Raw genomic sequence first — 26,934 nt, 5'->3', positions numbered from 1 at the left:
ATTAAGCTAGTTTTTATTAACACATTAACTAGGAGACTATTGATGCTGGAATTAAAGCAACTTCAGTGCCGAATACTTAGATGCCTTCATCTTCTATGGCAAAAAAATGAAATATCACAATGACAGTGCTGTGTGCTCCCCTGCAGCCGTCTGTTGTCACTCCTGAGGGAAGTTGAGGGGTAGTAGCCCTTTCGTGGCTCACCAGTAGGGGCTGTTGTGACTACGAGTACTTTTTTGGTGGGAGTCTGACTACCGGGGGAAGGGAGGGGGATGTCTGCCCTTACGGCGCTTGCTGGGGTAGTGTGTGGGAGGGGGAGGGAGAAGGGCCAGTTATGTCTGATGGTAATGGAGGGTGTGACTGTACCTATTTGAGAAGGTGAAGACATTGGAAAACCATTTTTACCGCTAGAGGGAAGGAGAAAGGGCAATACTGCTTTGACTACCATTAAGGGGGAAAAAAAAACAAAAAAAAAACACAACAAAACATTGTGCATCATATACGTATAACGGTTCTCGAAAACTGACTAAAATAGTCATTTACATAATTAAGTCAAGCTTTCCTTCCTGTGTATACAACGTATAGGGCTATAGAGGATTTATCCAAGACAATGTGTGGCCTGCCATATTTCAGATGAGATCTTACCAAGATCTCCAGGATATCCATCAGGAATAGGGGGAGTCCATGCAAATTCTGGCCAGCCAAGTGTTTCTCCCGTTTTATGGTTTTGTTCTTTTAGCCATTCAGTGACTGGTTGGAAGTACTCCAACAGGGGCCCAACATCCATTTTGTCGGTTCCAGTCATTTCCTTTAGGACGTCCTGCCAAGACCGTGATAAACCAGCACGGAGAACATTCCTAGTAATATAAAGGACCAAAATGCTGCTTACCCAACATCTTAATTATGCCACACTTTTTCTAATGCCAAGATAATAGGTTTAAAAAAATAAAAATTATCTATATTTCTCTCAAAATCAGCAAATACCTTTAACACAAGCAGATTACAGGTATTGGGCATACAAGCCATTAAATAGGGTCTTCATACTCACCCAAGTAAGGTGCCTGCTTTGCTAGACTGATAAATATCACAGGTATGGAGTGGGCCTGTATGGTTGGCTGCTGCACAAAGCGCTTTGTGGAACTGGAATTGCAGCACAAAACTTACAAAGTATCTGAAACACAGAAGAAGTGGTATTAACCTGGTTGTGCGTGGACAGAAAATGTAAACTGTACCCAGTCTGGGAACATTGGGGTTAGAAGGATGTCTTGTACAACACTTGGAAATGTCAGAAATAAGAAAAAATAAAAACGTTAAAAATCACCTGATATAGGGGGTGTTGCCTGGGATATGGTATTTTGCTCCAGGATCAAACTTTGTTTCATCACGGGGCACCGGTGGACAGATTCCTTGATACTTTGTTCTGAAATAAACATTGCACAAACATTACATAATGGCCACAGACTGATCACACACACACACACTTTCAAAAAGGTCCCAAGGTGGGACGGAAACATTGCACTTGCCATGTTGCCACAATAAACCACATTTTTTTTTCACCTTGATTATCAGAATGCTGCTGGATTTACTTCTGGGATATCTGTATGGTCTTTGGATCAAGACCATCAGCTGACTTTACTATTGGACTTTCTCTACTTAGAAACTGAGTGCTGCTGTCTCTACTGGTAATATATATATATAGTTTACATGTGTACCGAAGGTTAATAAATAAACTCAGTTAAAGCGTATGGACCAGAGCTACTCTTTTGAGTTTTCTATAGAATCAGTTCTACAAAAATCTTAGACCAGTGCTTCCCAATCAATAACATTTATTTATGAGGAATGCAAATATTCTAAAATACATGTCAGAGTTTTGTCAATCACACAGGGTTTTAGTGGCCAGCAGAGGGCTCTACATCTGGGGTCTCAAACTCGGCAGGGTAAGTGGACCACATATAGAACTGCCGCAGTGCCCTCCACGGATGCTGCCGCAGTGATGTCAGGGGCTTGCCCAGAGCTGGAGTCCTGGAGCAGAGCCGCTTCTAGCACCTGGGATTCCAGCTCTGCTCCGGACATCACTGTCCATATATGGACAGAGATGTCAGGGGCAACCCCAGAGCTGGAGTCCCAGGCAGAGCCTAGTAGGCTCTTCCTGGGACTCCAGCTGTGGTCCCAATATCACTGGGACCCCTCTGGGGAATTCCACAGAGTCCCGGAGCAGAGCCTGTACTAGCACTTTGCTCGGGACTCCGCACTGGGGAAGACCCTGACACTGTCCATATATGGACAGCGATGTCAGGGAATTCCACACAGTAATATATGGACAGAGTCCCGGAGCAGAGCCGATACTAGCGCTCTGCACGGGACTCCGGCTCTGGGGAAGCCCCAGACATCGCTGTTCATATGTGGACAACGATGTCAGGGAATTACAGAGTCTAACGGCCCGCGGGCCTCGTGCTTGAGACCCCTGCTCTACACTAATATTTTAGGGGAAAAAAACAAAAACCTGGAGTGTGCGATGTGCATGCACTATCATGGAGTTCATGGGCTTTTGTATGCACATCATATTTGTCATATTCCCCTTAAAGTTAAACCTTTGTAAGGCAATAGAGATGCCTACATTAAAGGCTAATGCTCATGGCAGAGCTGTGTGCACTGAGCCTGTACATCATTACATGGTAGACATATGGCTCCCTAGTACAGAGGTATTCTATATGTACAGACTACCTCTACATATGACATGCAATAGAATGTGCCTCCATATTTACTTAATCAGATATATATTCTCATTAGGAATTATACCCAATGATCAAGACCACCACCAACACCTACCAGCCTTCAAACCAATTTTCTATGCACCCAACATATCAAAGCGTACCTCAAATTCCACCAGTCATAGTTGTAGCGACTTGGTGGAGTGCGACCACTGAATACATTCCATCTCCACTGGTCAATCAGGTAGCCAAATGGCAGGAAAGCAATCTTCTCTAGAGCCATCTTGAGGAGGTAATTGAGATCACTCTCTGCAGTACACAGCATTGGAAGGGAACAGAGACATTGACTTAAAGTGGTTGGTCAGGAAAAAAATAATGATTTTATAAAAAGTGTCCCCCAGCAAGGTTTGCCTTGCCTAAAACCCCCTACATACTTTAACCAGTTTGTTTGATCTAAGGCCCCATGCACACGACCGTAAAAAACCTCCGTTTTTGCGGACCGCAATTGTGGTCCGCAAAAATGGAACCTTTCACTTTCATTGAACACTGACACCTTTCCGTAGCACTACGGAAGGGTGTCTGTGCCGTGGAAATGTTGCGGGAATTATGGAACATGTCCGTTCTTTCTCATTTTGCGGGCCGTGCTCCCATACTTTGTATGGGAGCACGGCCCGAAAATGCGGCTGTCAGTCAGCGGCCGGCCGTGCCCGCAATCGCGGGCCATGATTGCGGGCACGGTCGTGTGCATGGGGCCTTAATCGTTATTGCTGCTCTGTTTACATCCCTTGCTTCTGGTCCTGGCTGTTTCCGGTCTTGTAACCCACCAGACCCATGATCCCTCGCTGCATCTTAGGAGACTGCTTACATCCCCCTTCCTCCCTCCACAGCATCTCTGCTATTTGCATACTGCCACACCACTCTATGTTCACAGGTCATTCCCTGCTGTAATTACAGGCACCCATCTCCCTGCACAGTCACACACACCCAGTAATCACACAAGGGGGATGTGATTTATACACAGGGATGATGGGGGTAATACAGAGGGATGATGGCCCATCATCCCTGTATTTATATAGCCCCCATCATCCCTGTATTTATAGAACCCCTTTAAGATCAGGGGTGGTGGTGGGGGGTATGGGCGATGAGAGGAGACGGGCAGGCAGTGCAAGAACTCAGAGATAGGAAGAGGAGGGGGCGTGTACAAGCAGAGATGACGTTCCGTGTCTCTCCTCAGCCAGCACTTCCTGCTGTGTAGAGACACGGCGCATCATCAACTACGTTTACAGGCGGCAGGACCAGAGCTCTGAAGAGCTCATGACACATCCGCCCAGCCCACTGCCTGTAAATGTAGTTGGACACGCCATGCCCTGCTCAGCCGGAAATGCTGGCTGAGCAAAGACACGGAACGTCACAGGAAATTAAAAGTGTACTCAATGCTGTCACGTGACCACAAATCAGAACAGAGTAACGAAGCCAGAGGTAAATTGACATATCAGAAAGTTACTTATATTTGTCCAATTAAGTTAAAAATATAAATAAAATTTATTCCTGGACAACCCCCTTTAATACAGGATTCAACAACCAAGTCAGCAGTCCCCCTCCCCCCCCCCTTCCTTCCCCCCCCCCCTTCCTTCCCTTCACAATGGACTAATAGGCTGAGACCGTGATCGTACAGTTTTAATGCAGCTTTTGGCTCCGATTTTTTTAGCCAAAGCAAGAAGTGGATCTAAAAAGGAATTGTATAAACAAGATAGATGCATCTACTTTGTGTCCACTCAAAAAAAAACTGAGCTGAAAAGCACATCAAAATAGTGTGAACCTGGCCTAGAGGATTTTACATGAGGTTTTCCCCTGTCCCGTTTTCAGATTAGGTTGTCCAAGAGTAAATCTAAAGGCTCTGCCTGAGTAACCAGTCTCATTAGCAAATTCTCATATGACTGGTGATGATACTAATATACCGTGTCTCCTTGTAAGTCCATAGTTAGGATCCCTGCACAGTGTACACGAGACCTACTTTGGAAAGAAAGGTAACGCACCTTTATCCTCCTGGACGTTGTCTAACAGACCAATTTTTTTCAAATGGCCTGGCGTGGACACAGAAAGGGACAGCACATCTCCTATAGCCTCATGGAATCCTGGATTTGCTCCTCGTCGCAGAGAGACTGGAAGGTCTTTATATTGCAAATAATACTCCACATGGCCCATTTCATGGTGGACAGTAAACAATTGTTCCATGGTAACAGTGGTGCACTGCTTTATCCTATGAAGCATAGAAGTGTGGAAAAACATTAAACTACTAGCTGCTATAAAATATGAATCTGCAAGGTGAGATTGACTAGAATTTTGGAACAAATCCTTGTATCAATGACTGATGAATGTAACATTTACTGCCATTTGCACATGAAGTTTGTGCTAGTTTTCCAACCTGCCTATCCTGTGATATGGTGAACTTTTCGGTTGTTTTATTCTTTTATATTATTTTTTACTGCATTTGAAGAATATTCAGCGTTTGTGTGACAAATATAAGAACACACGTGTTCGCCATAGTGTGCCAGATCGCTACAAATTACAGCAGTCACTAATACCACCTCCTGTCCCTTCCTAGTTCTGCAAGCAGTGAGATCACTTAAATGGTTCTTCCTGTTTCAGAGATTGGAAAACTAGTAGTAACTCCCAACAGAAGGGATCTTTGCCATATGTGACTACTGAACATGTAGCACCACTGATCTCATGTAAACGTGTGTGTATAACAAGCATTTTCTGGCATTTACATATGAAAAATTCAAGCAGCATTTTTCTTTTATGGATTACTTCTACTAGTCTCATTTTAAATAGCTTTCTTTGGAATACAAATCCAACATTTTTTACTCAACCGACCTGAAATCTTTCCGGTTGTAGAAGTCCCACGCAGATGCATGACACACTACTTCCCTGCCATCATTTGGCTTCTCCAACATGGACTTCTGCCAGAAGTCTGCGGGCATTTCAAGGAGACCCAGCGATGTAAAGAACTCCTCTGAAACCCGAAACATGCGATTTGCATCCCAGCCCTAAAAATTAGACCGAACAGTGCAATAAGCATGTGGTGAAGAGTCCCTGTATACAGATCGCAATCATCAGATGTCCTTACCCGTGCAACCATCGTATTAGTGACATCTATATTAGTCTTATTAGGGAAAGGAATCATCAGATCATAGATATTATTCCACTGTTGTGACCACATGTTACCTGCAGAGAACAAATGAAATATCTATTTACTAGGTGTTTAATATGTTGCAAGTAAAAAGCTTATGAATTACTGTTCTAGTGATACCATGTAGAATCCGGTTTTATCACTTAATACTATATTTAGTATATAAAGACAAACTAGAAATGTCCAACCTTACTCTATGAAGATTTATTAACCCCTTAAGGACACGGCCAATTTTGGCCTGGAGGATAGAACCATTTTTTTATATTTCCCTCTTTGCATCCGACGCTCAAACTTTTATTTTTTTGTACGACTTAGTTGAGAGACTTGTGGGACGAGTTGCACTTTATGTAGGTACCATTTTTTGGTACAAATACATAGTTTAATTTATATAAATTTTTATTTTGACAAATGCAGAATAAAAAAAAAAAAAAAAAAAAAAAAAAAAGCACAGTTCCGCTGCAGTTTTAATATTTTTTCTCTTACACCGATCAATAAATAATATTATACATTTGTTGTTCAGGTTGTTACGGTCATGGCGATACCAAATATGTCTATTTCATGTTTTGTTAAAAAAAAAAAAAAGATTTTTCATTTAGATTTTTATTTTTTTAACTAATGTACTGGCATATATCTATACGCCAGTACATTAGCCTGTGTACAGATTGTACACAGGCAGTTACTGCATACCTCAGTATGCAGGAAATATGTTCAGACAGCTCTGGGGTTCTTCAATGGACCCTGGGCTGTCTGGCCATACAAGTTATGGGCTTTGATCGAGTCATAGGGATTTTCTGTGACGCAATCAAAGGGCGTCCCCCCTCTTATTTACTTTGAATGCCGCGATCAGCATTGAGCATGGCATTCGAAGGGCTAACGGCGGCGAGAAGAGGTTCTTTCCGCTGTCACAGCGGGGCTGCGGCTGTGTATTAGTCACCACTAGAGGGAGCTTGTTGTACATTGTAATTAATAAAACAGTATGCAGGGGACTCCTAGTGGCAGCTGTAGTCATCTATACAGGAGATTTCGTTTTTAATCAGATTATACAATTATTCTTTCTGCACGGTTCCTTTCAGAAAGCCACAGTTGTCTTATGTAGTAGAGGAGCCATGGGGCCTCCCTAAAAGCTACACCATTGCTTAAAGAGGCTCAGTCACCACATTATAAGTGCCCTATCTCCTACATAAGGAGATGGGCGCTGTAATGTAGGTGACAGCAGTGCTTTTTATTTAGAAAAACGATCTATTTTTACCACGATATTAGAGATTTTAGCTTTATGCTAATGACTTTCTTAATGCCCAAAACGTTAGCAAGGTGTCGGGATTGTGAATAGACATCCCGTCCTGGCCTCTTTAAACAGTTTTCAGCCTTCATTCAGTAGCAATGTTTCTCTAGGTTGAGTATTGTCCTGACCTGAAGCAGTTTTGCTTTTGACTCACCCAGTAGATGCGCAGGAATTGGCCCTTTCAGGTTAATGTACTTCTCTCCATATCGTTCATACAGTTTTCTGCGTACAAAGGCATGAAGGTTGAGGTACAGTGGTTCCAGCTGGATGTATAACTGCTCCAAGTCATCCTCAAAAGTGGGTGAAGCATACCAAGATCGCCAGTAGTCGCCTGTGTCTTTGTATCCTGTATCCAAGGCAAATTAGAAATATTTGTAGGTTTTCTATTTCCAACATGTTTTTTGTAGACAGATTTGCCTTTTCAATAACCACAAAGGGAGGAATGTTTTTTTTTTAGTTTTTTTTTAATATAAACACATACTGTGTATTATAGATTCATGTTGGTGCTTTCCAACTTCATAACAGATATGTCCTGGATTCAGTCTTTGAGTGCTGGCGCTGTACCTAAAGTACAACACCTCTGCCCTGATAGAGACAAATCATACAATGCACATTTCTGACTATAGACATTAGCAGGAGACGGACATGCGAGACCATGGACCAGGCACATGGAGCGAACAAGTATTTTGTATTATAGCGGCACTATTGTAGCAGTAACTAAATTGTAAACCCTTCTATGTTATAGCCAAATATTTGGCTGGCACAATTTTGTGGGCAATTGTGTGTGGCAGGTACAATGGCAAAGGCAGGGCCATTCAGAATATATTACCTGCCTTACAATACTGATTTGCCCAATGATCTTTTTATCAACCAGGGGTGAAGCTAGCGTGAAATGCAAAGCAGGTGCCTCTACCTGATCTTCAATGGCACAAACATTCTATGGAAATTCTCAGCTCCACTAGAGGGAAGCAGTAAGCAAAAAAGAAAAACCTGAGGATTCAAAAGCTACACAGAGATCGAAAGAGCGTTACTAATAACTTCAGCTCATACTGGTCATCACGCTTTCAGATGACTCTTCAAGGGCATGCTTCATTACAAGGCTGGTTGCTACCCCTGTAGAGAACCTTCCTCTATTAACTAAAACCAATATACATATTAACAGCCGTGAGGGAATTCTGTTGTGGGTATCAGTACTAGAGGCTGGAAATCTGGTGTCACGGGCTCGAAAAAATCCTGCTTGCATCCCTGATTTCACAAGAATTACTTAAGGGGAAGGAATTTATAGAAAATTACATTCTGAAGCTCTCGCTGGACTGTGGTGTTAACCATCCTACTACAGCAGTGTGGCTGCTGGTTATCGGGAAGAGGGGTTCCTAGTCTTTCTCCCCAACCACTATTTGTAAAGGTACCCCCTTAGTGTGCCCTCACAGTAATAGTGCCCCCTTATTGTGCCCTGAGGACACTGATCGTTGTGGGGCGCAGGCTCCTGTGTGGAATGCAAAGTACAGGCAGATAGAGGATTAGGACAAAGTCCCTCGCAGGTTCCTAGTGAATTATTGTTTAAAATAGCTACAATTAGCATAGTTGAGGATGAAGCCCGACGAGGACATCTCTAGATAGCAACTATAGCGTTTGGTTGTAAAGATTTTTATAACAAATGCGGAGATAAAGAAATACCATAGGTAAATTGTTATGGAATAGCTGTAAACAATGCACATCACTCGTAGCACAATTATAGATCATTCACAAGTACAGAAAGGTATAGCAATCATACCAGAGTGCAAACCTTCATGTAGCCAAGTTAAGATAGTTTCTTAGTATTTGTAGAGGTTGAATTAAGGGCACAATATTTCAGGTCTTTAGATTTAAAGAGCCAAGAAACCAGTTCAGCTAATGCTCATTCTGCAGACAGCCATCTCTCCTTACTCTTCCCTGTGGCCCCCAAACATGCACTCTGGGGAACAAAGGACTGAGCATGTCAATCATTTTGTGCTCTCCCCATACACACTGTCAGGTGATCTGTCAGCAATCTGTTGATCTGATATTAATGTGTAAGGTCAGCACGTATGCATGTCAAATCCTTCCTCCATGGATGTGCCACACCAAAAACACAGTATGGGCCCTGTGTAAGCAGCAGGGGCGTAACTAGAAAGGGCTGGGCTCCATACCAAACTTTTCAACGTCAGGATCTTGTGTGCCGGGCCCTGGTGTGGTAGAGGGGCTTATGGGCCCCCTGGGTAAGGGGATCTAATCACAACTGCGAATCCTATATAGTTAAAAAGTCACCAACATCGGCTACTTTCCAAAAGGGAAACTGTTTTTGCCTTTGTGGTGCCACTACAAAAGCAGACAGTCTGATCTTTTACAAGCTAAAGATTTAACTCACTCACCATCCATCCTAAAAGCCTTATTGCTGAGTTTCACAAATTCTTCATATTTGGGTCGTATGGGCACTCCAGCAGCATTGTGCCATTCCTCCCAGGCGTACAACAGCTTCTTATAGCTTCTTGAAGTGGCCAGGATTTCAGTCAGATCTAAAACAAAATTATATTTATAATGTGTATATGTATATTTTTGTGTAATGCAATAAAATGAATAAAAAAAAAAAAAAAAAAAAAAAAAAAGACACCTGGAAGTCAAGGTGAAAATAAACCAAGTGGTGAACTTTAATCCATAAGCGACATTTTGGCAGATGCAATAGCCTTTATCCTTAGGCTTACACCCACCTTTGTTTTCTTTTACGGTGCTGCTCTTGACTTTCTATATATTAAACTTGTAACAAATCTGCCCAAAATAAATATTCTACAGAAATCAGGTTTTAAACCGCACAGTCTTTACATATGAATAGTAATTTATCTACCCAGCATCCACATGAGCTTCCAGCTGTTTCTCCACTGTAGCTACCTTTGATACTAGGCCAAGCATGCACAACATGGTAGTCCGTGACAGGCAGAGAAGCGGTCACTAAAGAAGCATGCACGCAACTGATTGACAGGAGTGTGAAGTTAGGGCCTGTTCACATCAGCGTTTGCTTTCCGTTCCGGGGTTCCGTCCGAGGTTTCTGTCGGGTGAACCCCCGCAACGGAAAGTCAAATGGAAACCACATCTTCCGTTTCCATCACAATTGATATCAATGGTGACAGAAACATTGCTAATGGTTTCTGTTCGTCACCATTCCGGCAGGTTTCTGTTTTAATGACGGAATCAATGGCGGAGTAGACTCTGCTATTGACTCTTTGTTGCAGCAGGTTTCCGTTTTTCCAGTGACAAACGGAAACCATTAGCAATGTTTGTCACCATTGATATCAATGGTGACTGAAACGGAAGCTGTGGTTAGTTTGACTTTTCGGGGTTCACCCAACAGAAACCTCTGGCGGAACCCCGGAACGGAAAGCTAACGCTGATGTGAACAGGCGCTTATATCTCCACATGCACGGCCACATCAGTTGTATCTGAAATATAGGTGGCGCCATTTCTGACTTGGAATATGTATCTGACAAGCCATTCATATTTTTTGAATTAGTGTATTTTGTATTTTACCAAATCCAACATCCCATGCACAATTGGCAGGACACTTCCTTTATGTAAACCTGCATTAGTTACAAAGGGGTCTGTCACTGATTGGAAGAAAAACACTACAAGCACTATTTTCCCCCATCAGATCTGAGGGAATCTAGAACAGGGCCTCCAGCGCAGGTGTGAACAGAGCCTAACACACCATGTCTGCAGCTACCAAGTACACTTAAACGGACAATGAGCATCATGGGTTGTCAGGGCATGCTGGAAACAGTAGTTCCCAACCTGTGGTGAAACTACAGAGCTAGAATATTAAAATTCAGAATAGGACAATTACTCTTATGCTATATGGCCAACGGAAACGGATTACCCATCCGCATGATTTTGCAAATGGTTTTTCGAACACTAAAAATTTGAGAAACAAAATGCATCAAAAACAACGTAAAACTAGTCGGCATCCAGTTCACAGCATAGAGGAATAGTTGAATCCTTTTGTCAGGACAGGAATATCTAGCCAATTTTCCATTGTACACTAGGAGCACACAATAGTGAAATGAGCAAATATATTCAAGCATAATATAGCAAAATGGTCCCATACCTGGTTCTAGAGGCCAGCAGTTTGTGCTTTCCTGGGGTGGACAGACTTTTGCTTTGGAGTAGATGTCTTTCATCTGGCTGAGAATGTTGTTGGTCTGTGGGTAGAATGATGAATTTACTATAGGCCAAGAAGATGCAGAGCATTCAAACACGTCAAAATCAAGATTAACCCATAGACCGTCTGCCGTATGTACTGACATTTTACCACAGCAACGTAGTTATAAAAAAACAAAAAAAAAAACCATGATAGATTTAGATCTGTTTGTCTGGGACACAGTTTTTATCAGGTCTATTAGAAAATGAATATCTGTATAGGATCTCATGTTCTTTAGACCAAGAGCACCATAAAGTTTAATGACAGAATAGTGGCATTTTTCTCAAAGTGGTTTTGCAACTAAAGGGTGTGTGTGTGTATATATATATATATATATATATATATATATATATATATATATATATTAGTCTTCCTTTTTGACAGGTGCCCGCTGTAAGGGTCAGTTCATGCAGTTTTGACGTGGAAACCGTCTATTAGACTTAACACAAAAAAAAAAAAACACATACAAGTTAAAAATGATACCAAAAATGCGGTTACATTTTAAAGTGCCTGGAAAAAAAAGTTTATAATATATATTATACAAGTATTCAGACTTTAGGTGCATCTTACCCCAACTTAATAAATTGCCACCAGTTTATTAAGAGGTGAACATTTCTCAATAATTTAGGTGCATCTCTGGCCATCAATGCACTGAAGTAGATTTGTGCTATTGTTCATGCCAGTTTTCCATTGCAAATTAGTCAATTTATTGGGCTGTGGTGGCCCCTCCCCCTGAGCCTTGCCCTCTTTGAGTGGCAACGTAAAAATAAAAATGAGAAAAAAAAGTTAGTTTTTGCGCAAATTGCGACTTTTCTATTCCAGAAAACTGGCGTAGAGGGCTTCATGAATTCCCCTTCAAGTCTTAGGCCATACAGCCATAAATAAATCCCTCGTCCTAGGGATAAACAACCTAACTTTTAACTAGTCTTTTTGTAAAAAAAATTCTCCAACATTAAAGACATGTAGTAAGGGAATGATGGTGATGCCAAATGTAAAATGCATGATTTTAAAAGCCTGTATATGGACAGTTTGTTCATTTGTAGCAACAAGTGGTTATCTGCAGTAACATGGTATTCGATTTTATGGCAGCTTTGATTAGACTGAGGACGTGCAAACTATAATCTTAATGACCTGCAATGTGAGAACGGAATAAGATAACGGTCATAAAGAGAGTGGTCATTGAAGGCTTTCTAGCACCGTACCAGTGCGGGACGTGTTATCACGCATCCCCCATAGACTAGAGTCTATGGAGGGATGCATGAAAACTCAATACGACATGTCCTATTTTGACGGACCTTTCACTCCGTTGAATCGACAGTCGTGTGAGCGGCCCCATTGAAATACAAACGAGTCAGTGTGACAGCCGTGGTTTTAATGGCCATCACAACGATGAGATACACGCTCGTCTGAATGAGCCCTTAGGCACTGTTCACATCTGTGTTGGAGGTTCAGTTAGTGGCCTCAGTCGCAGATCCGGCAGAGTTTACCAAAACCATAGGATGTTGCGCTATTGCTTCCGGTAAAACCACGGACACCCTGACTGAACCCATTAGAGTCAATAGATTCCGTTGGGCGCCAGTTCAAAAGAAACCTGGGTTTCGGCTTCACAGAGCACAACGGAATTCCTAACGCAGATGTGAACATAGCCCAACGTGTTATTTGTAACCGAACTTTTATACTAAAGACACATCTAACAGTAGAGTCCTGACCAATATGACCTTATGATCACAATCCTACATAAAGGCTATGTACACATTAGACATCTTTGATCAGTGTTTCGTGAAACTTTCTAAATAAAAAATATAAAAAGTCTAAAAATTATTTTTACCTTGAGATACAGCTGATGGTTCAGTGCTAGCGGGTCTTGCGTGTCTAAGTTTATAACAGAGTTCATAACTGAGATTACAGGTGGATCCTGTGTGTCAGACTCGCAGGACCCACTGACACTGAACCCAAACAGTCGACTGCGCTATGGGTTCAGTAAAAAAAACACAACAGTGACCAACGGAAACCATTAGCAAAGTATCCATCACTATTGAGATCAATGGTGATGCAAACGGAAGCTATGGTTTATTTGCCTTTCCGTTGAGGGGTTCCCGATGGAAAGCTCAGACAGTACTCAATGGAAAAACAATGCTGATGTGAACACACCCTAAGACTTAAAATAACTTTCTAAACCAGACTTGTAACTGCACCTCCTAAAAGTTACAGGTTTTATCTAGTTCTGCTTGCAGCTGAATCGCTCGCCAGATTAAAAGTGATGGTGGGAGCTGCAGAGATACTGGAAGCCCATCCTGGAAATAAAACGTAATAAAAATAGTGGCTCTGCAAAACAAATAAAACAAACAACCTTTGGGTCCATAGCGATTCCTTTGGCATAGAGACCCCTAATGCAGCTCTACAGTACGGGGACTTCACAAAACCGCACATATTTCTGCTTCCTGGGCCTGTAAGTATTACTTAGGAGGTGGGGGGGGGGGGTGACTTAACTGAAATATTGAAGTTAGAAACCTAAAATTCAGATGTGACTGCTAATGAGCATACCTTAAGCAGAATACACACAAGATTGCTGCTGGTTCATTTGGCAGACAGCGATCTCCCCATAGCGGGAGCGTGTAGGTTTACTTAATAGGCCAGACATGTCTAACAGCAGCTCTTCTCCCAGCAGTATAAGGATTGGGCATGATTTAATCCAACATGCATTATAAGAGTATGTTCACACAAAGTGTTTTCAGCTATTTTTCGGTTAGTAAACATTCCGAAAAATTGGAAGCAGAACGCCTCCAAACACCTGCCCATTGATTTCAATGGGAAAAACGGCGATCTGTTCCGACGGGGCGTTTTGTTTTTTTATGTGGCAGTTTCCAAAACGACCGCGTAAAAAACTGCCACGAAAAAGTGCATGACACTTCCTCAGCCGTTTTTGGAGCAGTTTTTCATAGACTTAAAAAAAACGGCCGTAAAGAACGTGAAAAACGCGACAATTAAAAACTGCTGAAAATCAGGAGCTGTTTTCCCTTGAAAACTGCTCCGTATTTTCAGAAATTTTTTGATTTTGTGTGTACACCTACCCTAATAGTTCCACCTCTCGAAGACAGTTAGGTGTGTAGGAGGAGCCTCCCGATTGTTGGTTGCATCTGTCAATTTATCTAATGGGTGTGGGCAGCTTTAGTTTAAAGGGTAACAAAGACATGTCATACGTTTGTATGTCAGAAGTTTTGATCGGTGGGGGTCCGAGCACCGAGACCCCCACCAATCTCTAAGAAGCGACTGAAGTGCTCGTGTGGGCACTGAGCCACTTAGTTTGTTCGGCTTTTTCCGGAAATCCATGTAGCGATGTACAGGCTCAATAGAAAGTCTGAGCCCGTACTCCGGCTTTTTCCAGAAAGCCAATGTAACGAACAGGTCTCCGTGCATGGACCCCCAGCGATCAAAACTTCCGACATGTTACTGACAGGTCAGAAGTTTTTAGAACGTTTAATTACTTTAATTTTCATGTATCCTTTAAAACTGTTCAGGTAATTTAAGGGTGGTGTACTTACATTATAATTTCCCCACAACTAAAATATGTTGTTGAAAGTTACAATATATACCTATGGAAATATAATCTGCAACTCTGATTTCTCCAGTTCTTGCGTTGCAGAATATTTACATATGCCTACAATGCAGTTACATCACATGCGATTCTCTGCGGTTTTCTTGTCTATATTGATTTGGTGGTCCAGGGTACATTGTAAAATATTATTCTCTCACACTTTCTGGTATTCATAGTCTGTCGGCTGCAGCTGCTGAGAGTTTAAACTCATTAAATGCTTGAATTATTTTCCCTCTGAAGGGATCTTACATTTGTTTCCACGCTTCTTATAGCGTGTTCAAGGTCAGCAAAGGCTACAGCCCCATAAGAGCAATGCTCTCAAGAACAAGAAGTGTATATGTTGGGATGGGGGGGGGGGGTATTAGCCATTACCTCGGGAGCAGTCAATAAATAACAGTTTTCCCTCATCTCTCGATCTTTATTTACATAGAGCACCCATACACTAGGGCCAACTTTATAACCAATTAACCTACCCAAAGGAAACCCACATTGTTCCACATGTATCTATATAGGCCGAGGCTAGGTTCACACCAGTTTCCGTTCTGCTCAGTCAGTGGAGCATAATAAAAATACCGGAAGCATCGATTCTGTTGTATGACTGAACCCATCAGCACTTGACAGAATCCATTGACTTTTAATGGTTTCCATTGGGTTTCCGTCAGGGTGTCTGGTTTTATCAGAGACAATAGCGCACAATAACGGCGCCTCTAACAGATGTGAACAGGCCCTGAATATGTGTAAGGCTGGGTTCACACGACATTTTCAGGCGTATTATGCCTCGATTTACGCCTGAAAATACGGCTCCAATACGTCAGCAAACATCTGCCCATTCATTTGAATGGGTTTGCCGACGACCTGTAATTTACGAGTAGTCGTTTGACAGCTGTCAAATGACGATGCGTAAAATGACTGCCTCGTCAAAGTGCAGGACACTTCTTTGGACGTTTTGAGCAGTTCTCATAGACTCCAATGAAAACAGCTCCAAAAACTGACGTAAAAAACGCGAGTTGCTCAAAAAACGTCTGAAAATCAGGGGCTGTTTTCCCTTGAAAACAGCTCTGTATTTGACGTTTTTGGTCACTACGTGTGCACATACCCCAAGTCTTAGGGTATGTTCACAACTTCTTTTCAGATGTAGTTCAGGCGGTTTACGAATTACGCCTGAAAAGACGGCTCCATTACGTCTGCAAACATCTGCCCATTGCTTGCAATGGGTTTTACGATGTTCTGTTCAGACGAAGTGTAATTTTACGCATCGTTGTCAAAAGACGGCATGTAAAAATACGCCCGCGTCAAAGTGCATGTTACTTCTTTGGACGGTTTGGGAGCAGTTTTTCATTGACTCCATTGAAAAACAGCTCCAATTACGTCCGTAATGGACGCCGCGAAAACTTGCATTTACGTCTGAAATTCAGGAGCTGTTTTCGCCCGAAACCAGCTCCATAATTTCAGACGTATTTTGCGTTTGCATGTGAACATACTCTAAGGCTTAGTTCGGTAAGTCGACTACGGCATTGATTCCATCAAAACGATAGAACCTTTGCACAACTGAGAAACGGAAACCATTGGCACCGGGTAAGTTACCATTGAAATCAATGGTGATGCAAACGAAAAACCTATGGTTTGTTCCAGTCAGGGTCCCGTTTGGACGGGTAGCTCCGACAAAACGGGGCCCTGATGCAGATGTGAACAAAGCCTTATTTGCTTTTTCAGTAGTTTTTTCAAATTTATTTTGCAACAAAAACATGTTAAAATGTATCACATTTTATTTTATTTTGGAGAAGGTGTGGTGCTTTTGGTTTAATTCTGTGGCTTAGATTTTACACCAGCCTGTGGGGGAAACGCAAATGCATGTTAAGACGATGGGGCAACTTTCTGTTCTGCTCGAGTAAGATGCGACAGATTAATTAAAAGGCGCAACCAACTTAAGTTGTTGCATCTTTCCACTGGCCTGTGCATTATCCATTTCCCTCATCAGATGCTTCTCCCCTCAGGCTCACTACTGGCCACGGCTCATAAGGTCCTGACACTGAGCAGTGTCAGGGCCTCATATTGACGCAGCATTACATACATTGACCCAACGCTGCCCGGCATCAGTACAATATTTGAAACATCTCAGCTATAGTTTCCGCTAATTTTCTGATGCAAATTATGCTACGTTTCTTGGGGCTCGGAAGCCCAGTCCCGTTATTGTAAGCCTCACCCCCTTTTTCAAAAACGGCAAGTGTCACAATTTTCACTGCAACTTTTTTGCAGCTTTTACAAGCCAGAAATCTGGTGTAGAAAGATTGATAAATTTCCCCATGGCATTGCATAAATATGGCTAGAAAGAAACTCCTCCATTGCCTCTGGGTCGACTGCAGCCCCATTAGGGTGTATATAATAGATTTTCAGTTGCAGAAATTTCTGCAACATTGGTACGCGTGCGTATTGCTATATGGTATATCCACAGGACTGCTCCATTCTACCATGGCAGGTGGCTTTGGACGGCCACTTCTATCATACGCCGCCTGGATGTGGAAAACATTTATTCTGTGTTTTTGGAAAACACCTTTAATTTGACACATTATGGCCAACTTGACAGGAAGAGCGTTACACGTAAAAGTGTGCTTGAGTGAATAGAAAAGGAAGGCTGACCAGCTAAAGGCTACTATAGGATAATAAAAATTTGCAGATTATATTTATATCATAGAAACATTACATTTCTTTGTAATATATATTGCAGAAGTTCCTGATACGTGTGAAAGTAAGGGCAGGCAGGAAAGAAGTGTGGAGTGAAGGATTTGGGAGGGGGGGGGGGGGGGTTACTCACCGTACTACGTTCGGATTCATTCAAGTTAGCAACTCCCAAGGTCCAGATAGAATTTATTACTTTTTTCAGCTGAGGGTCGGTAAAAGCAGAGTAGGTTTCATTGAAAAGTTCCTTAGCTTTTAGTCCCCAAGCAGAGTTAAATTCCTGTTCCATACCAGCAGCCTGTACCTAAAATAAATATAAATAAAAGTATATAAATAAAAAATAAAAGGCCACTTGTCACCTTTATGGGAAACGCTATAAATACTGCAACTTCAAAGTAACTACTTCTGCAAAATAGAGGCAATATGAGGGTGGAAATCATAATTCAGAAGGGTGTATTGTACCCTAATCCAGATGTAATACCTGGACCTCCCACCTTTCTACTGAAAACCATAGATGTTACATCTGCAATACAGACTGTTAAACACTGGTACTATATTCCTGCCCGACTGAGGCCTTAGGCCGGTTTCACACAGTTTTTTTGCAAGTGGAAAATATGCCTCAAAATTCCGTTTGGAAGTTTGAGGCAGATTTTCCTCTGCCTGCACGCGGATTTTCGCTGCGTTTTTCGCCCACTGAGCGCTGTGGGCATAAAACGCCGCAAAATACGCTTTCTCTGCCTCCCATTGATGTCAATGGGAGGTCAGAGGTGTAACCGTGCGAAGATAGGGCATGTCCCTTTCTCCTGGAGCCGGTTTTACCACTCGCGGAAGAAAACCGCCCCTGCCTATCATTGAAATCAATGGGAGGCATTTTCGGCGAGTTTTGCAGAGCGGTTTCCGCGTAAAAAAACGGAATATATCCTTAGAGTGAAGCGCTTTTCCTGTATAGTTAAACAACCAACTTGCAAGACCCCCGTCCACCCCAATCCTACAACAGGGAGAAATAAATAGTTGGTAAAAGAAATGTGGGTGAGATGGCCATAGACTTTTTAATAGGCTGGATGAAAGGCAAGCACTGACCCCAAAGATATCTAAACCAATTTATCATGAACACCATCACTAAGATTATGTAGCCTATATGGATCTCTCACAACACTACAGGGTTTTTGGAGATGCACAACGCCAAAGGCTCAAAGAAAAATTCTTTGATTCATGGTCACCATCTTCCTGTCCCTGACACCAGAATACGCACCACCAGACTTATATGCACAGTAAGGCTGGGTTCACACGACCATGTTACGTCCGTAATGTACGGAACGTATTTCGGCCGGAAGTCCCGGACCGAAACACAGTGCAGGGAGCCGGGCTCCTAGCATCATAGTTATGTACGACGCTAGGAGTCCCTGCCTCTCCGTGGAACTACTGTCCAGTACTGAAAACATGATTACAGTACGGGACAGTTGTCCTGCAGCAAGGCAGGGACTCCTAGCATCGTACATCACTATGATGCTAGGAGCCCGGCTCCCTGCATGGTGTTCGGTCCGGGATTAGCGGCCGAAATACGTTCCGTCCATTACGGACGTAACATGGTCGTGTGAATCCAGCCTAAATGAGAATGACAGATATCCACAAGAGCATGGGGTTGCATCCACTGTTGCGAGTCAGTGTCCTGACCACATCCAGTCTGCTAATTGCTAAGCAATACATCTTCGGCTTCATTCACATCTGCATCAGTGCTCAGTTCTGGCGTTCCATCGCAGCTTTCCGTCAGAACGGGACCCTGACTGAAACAAAAAGGAAACCATAGGTTTACGTTTGCATCACCATTTATTTCAATGGTGACAGATCCGGTGCAAATGGTTTCAGTTTGTCTCAGTTGTGTATGGGTTCCTTCGTTTTGATGGAACAACTAGTGCAGCCGACTGCGCTATTCATTCCGTCAAAACTACGTAAACCCTTGGACAACGGAGACAAACTGAAACCATTTGCACCGAATCAGTGAAGAAAAAAAACCCTCAAAGGTTTACATAGCCTTTAGGGTATGTTCCTACACAGGATATGCTGCAGATTTCCTACAACAGCATCTCTAGAAAAAGACTCACAGAAATTCACTCCAAATAGTGTTTTTTCTGCAGTGGTTTTACCCACGTATTTAGTGTTAAACATTTGTTATAACAAAGTATATGTGCACCTGCGGATTTCCAGCTGTTTTTACTGCGTTTCTGCTGCATAAACGGCAAAAACCGCAACAAATCTGTTGTGGAATTCTGGCTCCCCATTTAAATGTCCGCATGACTTGGTTTTTTTTTCGCAGCGTGGGATTTTCTAAATCTCATTCACTTTGCTGCTACTGTAAATGCTACGGAATTTCCACACAGAATTCAGTAGTGGAAATTCCATAGCGTTTACGCTACGTGGGAACCCGGCTTCAAGTTGGAAAGAAAAGCCTATGGAGAAAAAATCAGAGATCTGGTGTTTGACAACTCTACTAGTCTTCAGCCTCAAGTGCTGTGGGAACCAAGAGCTGTCACTCAAGATCTTGTGCGTACAATTTTGTGTGCATTTACATGTCTTTCAGGGATGGGATGCTTGTAATTTTTTATTTTTTCACATATGTGAATTTCCTTAGAGTATGCACAATAATTTCAATGAGCCCAGACCCCATGACGTCCTATATTCTTAGCTATCCTGGCAATGCATGGACTGTGGAAGCCATGATCGTGTGCATTGGCCCATTGGTTAACATCGGATTTACATTACCTGCAATTGCTGCTCCGCAGTTGCAGATTGTATACGGCCGCGAGTGCACGGTCATGTTCATGAGGCCTTAGACATATGTCCCGACCCCTATCCTTCCTAGCGAGGCGGCCAGTGGCTGCCGCATCCAGGCGGAGAATAAAATTAAAGGTGGCGGGATTACGCAAACAGCCAAGCTCTCTGTGCTACAGGGTTTGCCTAACTTCCATTGAAGGTCGTGTTCGTTGCGAAAGCAGCATAACATCATGAGTTGACGTTTCCGTAATCTTTGTCTCCTCCATTGTTTCTCCGTTTGGATGCAGTGGCCGCCTCACCAAGTGGCTAGAGGAGGGGGGCGCTTCAAAAATAGGTGGGGCCCACATATATCAGACATTTATGGCATGTGTTGTGGATATGCCATAAGTGTCTAAAATGGAAATAGCCCTTTAACAGGATTACTCAGCATGATCATGGTGCAGTTAAGATCCATAGCACAACCATACCAGGGAATGTATTACACTCATTATCAGTAATCTGTATACAAAAGCCATATGAAATGTAATAGGCGGGGAAGACCGATTGTGCCTTCCCATTATCCCCCAGATGGAAGTCCATATAATCATTGTGACCTCTAGGATACATGTTAGCTAGGAGAAGGGGGTTAAAGGATTCTTATGCCCACATACAAATAACTTCCACGTGTATCCTGGCTGCCTACAAACATCTGTAATCCTACCCCAGAGTCTGTGCAGCATAGTGCTATCTCCTCCAGCAGCAGCGCTCATTCTCCCATCCAATTACTGGATAATCGCCGTGGTGTTCTGCTGATTACAGCTCTTTACTCTTCTCAGGAATATCATCTTGTTTGCAGTTTAGTTTTGGTTGTTTGTCCTATTTCTCATACAGCCGGACATACTATCAGCATTTAACGGTTAATTACTTTCTTTATCTATGTAAACGTCTGTCGTTTGACTGGCATTTCTGGATTGTCTATCAGCAATGTACAGCTTATGGTGACTGATGTACAGCCATGTCTCTCCCCTTCATGGACAGATTCACCATGTTTTGTTTTTTTTACTGCGTTAAAACATTGAAAATGGATTGTGTTCAGATGTGTAATGGCAATGCAATTTACCTTTGCATTTAGAGCTATTTCAGTATTGCTAGAAAATAAAATTATATTACATTGCTTTGTTTACTATGCATATTGCAATGTACTAGGTTACGTTTTTGTTTCCATTATTTCCTTGCGCCCCTGGCAGTCAATTGCTAAAATCAGAAAGGCAAAGAGTGCCCTTTATACTAAATCCCTCATGAATTACTGAATTTTTTGGGGCATACTTTAGGAGCAGAGAATGTATAGGGACTGGGCTCCAGTATGACTGGTATTGCCACTAAGATCAGGGGAAATCAGGGCAGAGAGAAAAGTACTCCAATACAGAAATTGAGCCACCAAATATAGACAAATACTGCAGCTCCCTGTGTGGTTGTCACCCAATAACTGTATATAAGAAGTCAAGAGAAGACCCAGGCAGCTGTAGGGGCAGACATTCCTTTCAACTACTTACCTTTTTAGTCTTTCACAGTATCGCATCCACTGAACAGCCAAACGTGGTGTGAACTAAGCATTAGATTTTACACAACAGTTAAAGTCCAGGTTTTGACAGGGATTCTCTTTGGCCCATTTTTTTTTCCCCCGAAATCCCTTAGGGCTAGTTCATACAGAGTATTTCGGCTCAGTTTGACGCAGAAACTGGTAAACCGCTTGCGGGAAAAAGTGATATGCCCTTTCTTTGGGCGTTTCCATCTCCGACATCCCATTGACATCAAGGGAGGCAGAGATCGCGTTTTTTCATGGCAGTTTTTGCCCGAGAAAAACACAGCAAATGTTTTGCCGGCCGATCAAAATCTGCCTCAAAATTCCTTAAGGAATTTTGAGGCAGATTTTTTCCACCTGCAAAAACAACCCAAACATCTCAGTGTCAACAGGGCCTTAGTCATGCACCACCCCTTTAGTTACTACACGAAAAGTCACGGTGCATCAGCTTTGCTGGAAGGGTTCCTTTAAAGTTTGACGACGTTAGACAGAGCATGTAGTCTGTTTTAGTTTAGTTTTTTTTCTTTTCAATAAATTAGCAAAGATTACTAACATTTTGTTTTCACTTTGTCATTATGTGGTATTGTGTGCAGAATGATTGAGAAAAACGAAAAAAAAATTATTTTAGCACAAGGCCTCAAACAAACCAAAATAAAAACTTTCCAAATGCTTTATATGTTATGAAATGGCTTGACTATATCTGTTGAGACAGATTGGCAAATGCTAGAGCTTTGTGGACCCAAAAGGGTTTCTGGTGTCTAATGTAACCGACCAGCAAAGCATTTATTTTCACAAACACCGCTACATAGAGGATTCAAGTTGTATGAAGTCATAATACAGCCCCCCATAGAAGACACACATATAGTTTACTAGTAAAAAAGTTTTTTTCCCCCATATAAAATGATTAAAAAAAACACATCATGTTTCATTGGATCAAAGGGCCTTACTTACACATTTCTATGTCATTATTGTTTTTTTTTTAGTCTACAGAGTGCCGGGTCATGCAGTAAATGCCTAGTACAGCATCCACAATAACTGGTCTAGAAGAACTGATTATTTCTGCTTACATAAGCCAATACTTGTCGTAAACATTAGAAAATTTAGCAAAACAGTGATACAGATCAGCCAACTAAGGCCATTCTGTATCAGACAAGTGACGCTCTGCTTGTAACTTACTTTCTGTTCATACCTCAGTTTCCTCTTTTACATGTTATTTTTGGAATTCTCCCACCCACAGAAAATTTGTATCATACAATCTGAATTGAACCCTGTCGTTTGAGGAGGATGTGTTCAGAATACGCTGAAACAGTCACAGCATGGATAGTGATAAGCCTGATCGGTAGTTATTCCAACATAGTGGGGGTCATTCATTAAAAGTATGCTAAGGGTTACAGGATTAGTGCTAAATATATTAGATTTTGAAATATTTATAAAATTATATGTTCTACTCTGCATGAAGAACAAATCTAACAGAAGGTTAATGGGTTATAAGTAAACATAAGAATAACAATACTTTAATGGAATGGTAAATTAATCTGGGTCCCTCTTTACTGAAACATCCCCAGGAGACAATATCCCAAATGATCAATGCATTTGCATTAATAACTTTACTATATTGTGCCAGAAAACGTCTCTAGTTCTTAATACCCTGCAATTTGAAACTCCACTTAATGTAGATTAGACAGATTGATGGGATGCCAGCATTGAAGCCTGGTATTACATAGACTGGCATCACAATCAGAGGGGTGAGGAGACAGAAGTATTATCCTGGTGGCTGCTCAGATGATCATGACCAACTACTAGAGAGAGTCAAGAACTGCTGTTGATGATGGGGGCTTCTTGTCGGAGTGGAGGAACACCACCCTCACCTGAGAGCTAAACTCCTATTGTCAGGTACTAGTCTATGGATTCCTGCCAAATCTCTCATTCAGACCTAGCACTACCGCGGGTGGCTGCCCAGGTCTGGTGCTAGTGATGCCAAGGCTTTAGGTTCCCCCTAGACCTTCCCAGAACTCCACAGGTTGAGGGCAGAGATTAACAGTGGGGTTTTTATAGCTTCATGCCATCTTACCACTTTGCTTATTCTCAGTATTAACATTGCGCAGCCTTTGTATCTTGGCAGTTGTAGTAATTAAGAGAATTTTCCATTCTTATCAATAAAAATTCAAGGATTCATCTGAATACGTTGAGAAGGCGCTTAATTTATTCTTGCGGCAAGGAGACAAATGGCAGGTCACATAAAGCTCTGGTTTATATAGGCTTTAACCACAACCAGGTGACATTTTGAACATGACTGAGTATCTTACACAAAATACTAGTCTAATGCAGTTTGGCTTCATATAGCATATTTTGACACTTACAACTGAAACTGGGATTAAGTTAAACTTCCTTGTATTCCATCTGTCTTTGAGAAATCAAACTGTCCCAAGTTTGAAAGCAAAGCATTTTTAACACTTTAAAAGCCAAAACATCTCCTGAGAAGTTCTGCATATCTCAGTGTATATTTAATTGCATCAAAAAAGCATACATTTAAAATAAAAAATAAAAACTTTCCTAACAGCAATGCAGGGCATAGACCTAGAGATATAATCTGCTGGCATGCACTTATTGAAGGTGGGCACCCTTACCTGCTGCGCCGCATTGTAGTCCGTTAGGTTGGTGTTGTAGGTCCAGCTGGCTTCTACACTCTTGGAGATCACTTCCTCCGCTGTACTGTTGAAGTCGCTGGCAAACTGCAGGGCACCAGCTTGGTCTTTTCCATAATTTTTATTTGGCAGATAGGCACTGTCCAGCGCCGTGGTGCTTCCCACCAAGAGCAGCCACAAGAGAAGAGTCCTGATCATCTCCGGGCTCTGCCAGCCAGGTGGTCTCTGGTTCACCTTCATCCCCCTCCCCCTGTGGGTAGAGCAAGACACACGCTGGTTACAAGGTCTTTTATAAAGAAGGAGAACGCCAGCCCTCGGGTGCTACCTCCTGCCAGAGATAAGACGACACAGGCTGCCCCTCTCCATCCTGTAGCAATGTCACAATTCACAGGGACAGGGAGAAATCCAAAGTCCTTCAAACACCTCATCCACCTCCTGACAGACGCTGCTCCGTCTCCTCCCTCCTCAAGAATCATCTTAACTCCTTGTTATTTAATGTTCTACATAACACAGCCCTCTGCTACATCCTTCACAAGGCTCACCGCGTACACAGTCCTATCACAGTCAATGCCAGACATACTATATAATGTGCTACACGTACAGGGTGACCTGTAACCCTGCCAGACATACTATATAATGTGCTACACGTACAGGGTGACCTGTAACCCTGCCAGACATACTATACAACGTGCTACACGTACAGGGTGACCTGTAACCCTGCCAGACATACTATACAACGTGCTACACGTACAGGGTGACCTGTAACCCTGCCAGACATACTATATAATGTGCTACATGTACAGGGTGACCTGTAACCCTGACAGACATTCTATACAACGTGCTACACGTACAGGGTGACCTGTAACCCTGCCAGACATACTATATAATGTGCTACATGTACAGGGTGACCTGTAACCCTGCCAGACATACTATACAACGTGCTACACGTACAGGGTGACCTGTAACCCTGCCAGACATACTATACAACGTGCTACACGTACAGGGTGACCTGTAACCCTGCCAGACATACTATATAATGCGCTACATGTACAGACATACTATATAATGCGCTACATGTACAGACATACTATATAATGTGCTACATGTACAGGGTGACCTGTAACCCTGCCAGACATACTATATAATGCACAGCGTAACATGTACCCTTGCCAGACATGCTATATAATGCACTACATGTACAGAGTAACATGTATCCTTACCAGACATACCATATAACGTGCTACATGTACAGACATACCAAATAACGTGCTACATGTACAGACATACCATATAACGTGCTACATGTACAGACATACCATATAACGTGCTACATGTACAGACATACCATATAACGTGCTACATGTTCAGGGTGACATGTATCCCTGCCAGACATACCTCATAGTCCTGCATCACAGCTGCATGTCCTATATGTTAAAGATTAAATACATGGTGCATTGACACACACTATAGCCCAGGGTATTGCGCTCTGCAGTGATTTCACATACTGTCATGTCAAATAAGTCTTCAGTGGTGAATTTGCAGTACAACTACAGTCACTCCTGTCAAAAGCTGCACCAGGAGTATACACAAGTGTCCGTTTCCATGAACATACACAAGGTGCACAATATAAAACACAAGGTCACAGACCCTTCTATTTCCTCACAGGACACCCTATAACATGTAAATCTTTGAATAAGTTTTTGTTTCTGTTTTTTTAAAATAAAAAACAATATATCATAGCATTTTAAATAACTTTAAATTGTTTGAGATAGCTGACTTTAGCTATCCACTGGTTATCAATCACATCTAAGTTATGAACTGCTGACCTGACAAATTTGGGTTTAAGCACAAAAACAGCTTCTATGTATCCCGGAAAAGTATATTCCTGCATTAAAAAGTATTTTTATTTTTTAACAAAATCAGTTTAAAACGCAACTATACGTTTTATAAAAAAAAAATTAAAATAAAAAAAAAGTTCAAAAGGCTTAGGCCTCATACACACGGCCATGCTGTAATTATGGTCCGCAATTACGGGCACAGCCAGACGGTGACAGCCACCGGCATTTTCAGCCCGTGCTCCCATATAAAGGTATGAGAGCACCGTCCGTAAAGAGCACGAGAAGGTGTCCGCGGTCAATAGAAATAAATGGGTCTATAATTGTGACCGTAATTACGGTCCGCAATCACGGACGAAATCTACGGTCATGTATATGTGGCCTTACATAGGCTTTAACGGAAGGTTCACCTTCACAACTAAATTTGTTATTGTTATAATATCTAAAATAAGGCAAAGC

At 42.2% G+C, this 26,934-nt stretch overlaps 2 protein-coding genes across 10 annotated transcripts in view; one reads left to right on the top strand and one right to left on the bottom strand.

Annotated features, from left to right (window-relative positions):
* The window catches only part of ACE (angiotensin I converting enzyme), a 47,390-nt gene extending 22,321 nt beyond the window's left edge, over window positions 1-25,069 (bottom strand). Inside the window, exons 1-12 of one of the 2 annotated variants that reach the window (XM_075845045.1) lie at window positions 24,623-25,069; window positions 17,799-17,966; window positions 11,299-11,392; window positions 9,575-9,718; window positions 7,339-7,530; window positions 5,840-5,937; window positions 5,587-5,759; window positions 4,746-4,969; window positions 2,874-3,018; window positions 1,320-1,418; window positions 1,047-1,169; window positions 644-855 (exon numbers count right to left, since the gene is read on the bottom strand). In XM_075845045.1, the coding sequence (XP_075701160.1) occupies window positions 644-855; window positions 1,047-1,169; window positions 1,320-1,418; window positions 2,874-3,018; window positions 4,746-4,969; window positions 5,587-5,759; window positions 5,840-5,937; window positions 7,339-7,530; window positions 9,575-9,718; window positions 11,299-11,392; window positions 17,799-17,966; window positions 24,623-24,880 (1,930 nt within the window). In that variant the 5' untranslated portion in view covers window positions 24,881-25,069. The remainder of the gene's footprint in view (window positions 1-643; window positions 856-1,046; window positions 1,170-1,319; window positions 1,419-2,873; window positions 3,019-4,745; window positions 4,970-5,586; window positions 5,760-5,839; window positions 5,938-7,338; window positions 7,531-9,574; window positions 9,719-11,298; window positions 11,393-17,798; window positions 17,967-24,622) is intronic. The other variant, XM_075845046.1, reaches the window with a different exon arrangement.
* Window positions 1-26,934, top strand: part of CYB561 (cytochrome b561) — a 259,428-nt gene that overhangs the window by 118,824 nt on the left and 113,670 nt on the right. The gene's annotated exons all lie outside the window — the stretch shown is intronic.

The sequence above is a fragment of the Rhinoderma darwinii genome, chromosome 13, assembly GCF_050947455.1.
Source record: "Rhinoderma darwinii isolate aRhiDar2 chromosome 13, aRhiDar2.hap1, whole genome shotgun sequence".
Classification (NCBI taxonomy): Eukaryota; Metazoa; Chordata; class Amphibia; order Anura; family Rhinodermatidae; genus Rhinoderma; species Rhinoderma darwinii.
Note: the sequence above shows the minus strand (reverse complement) of the source record. Positions and strands in the feature narration are given on the sequence as shown.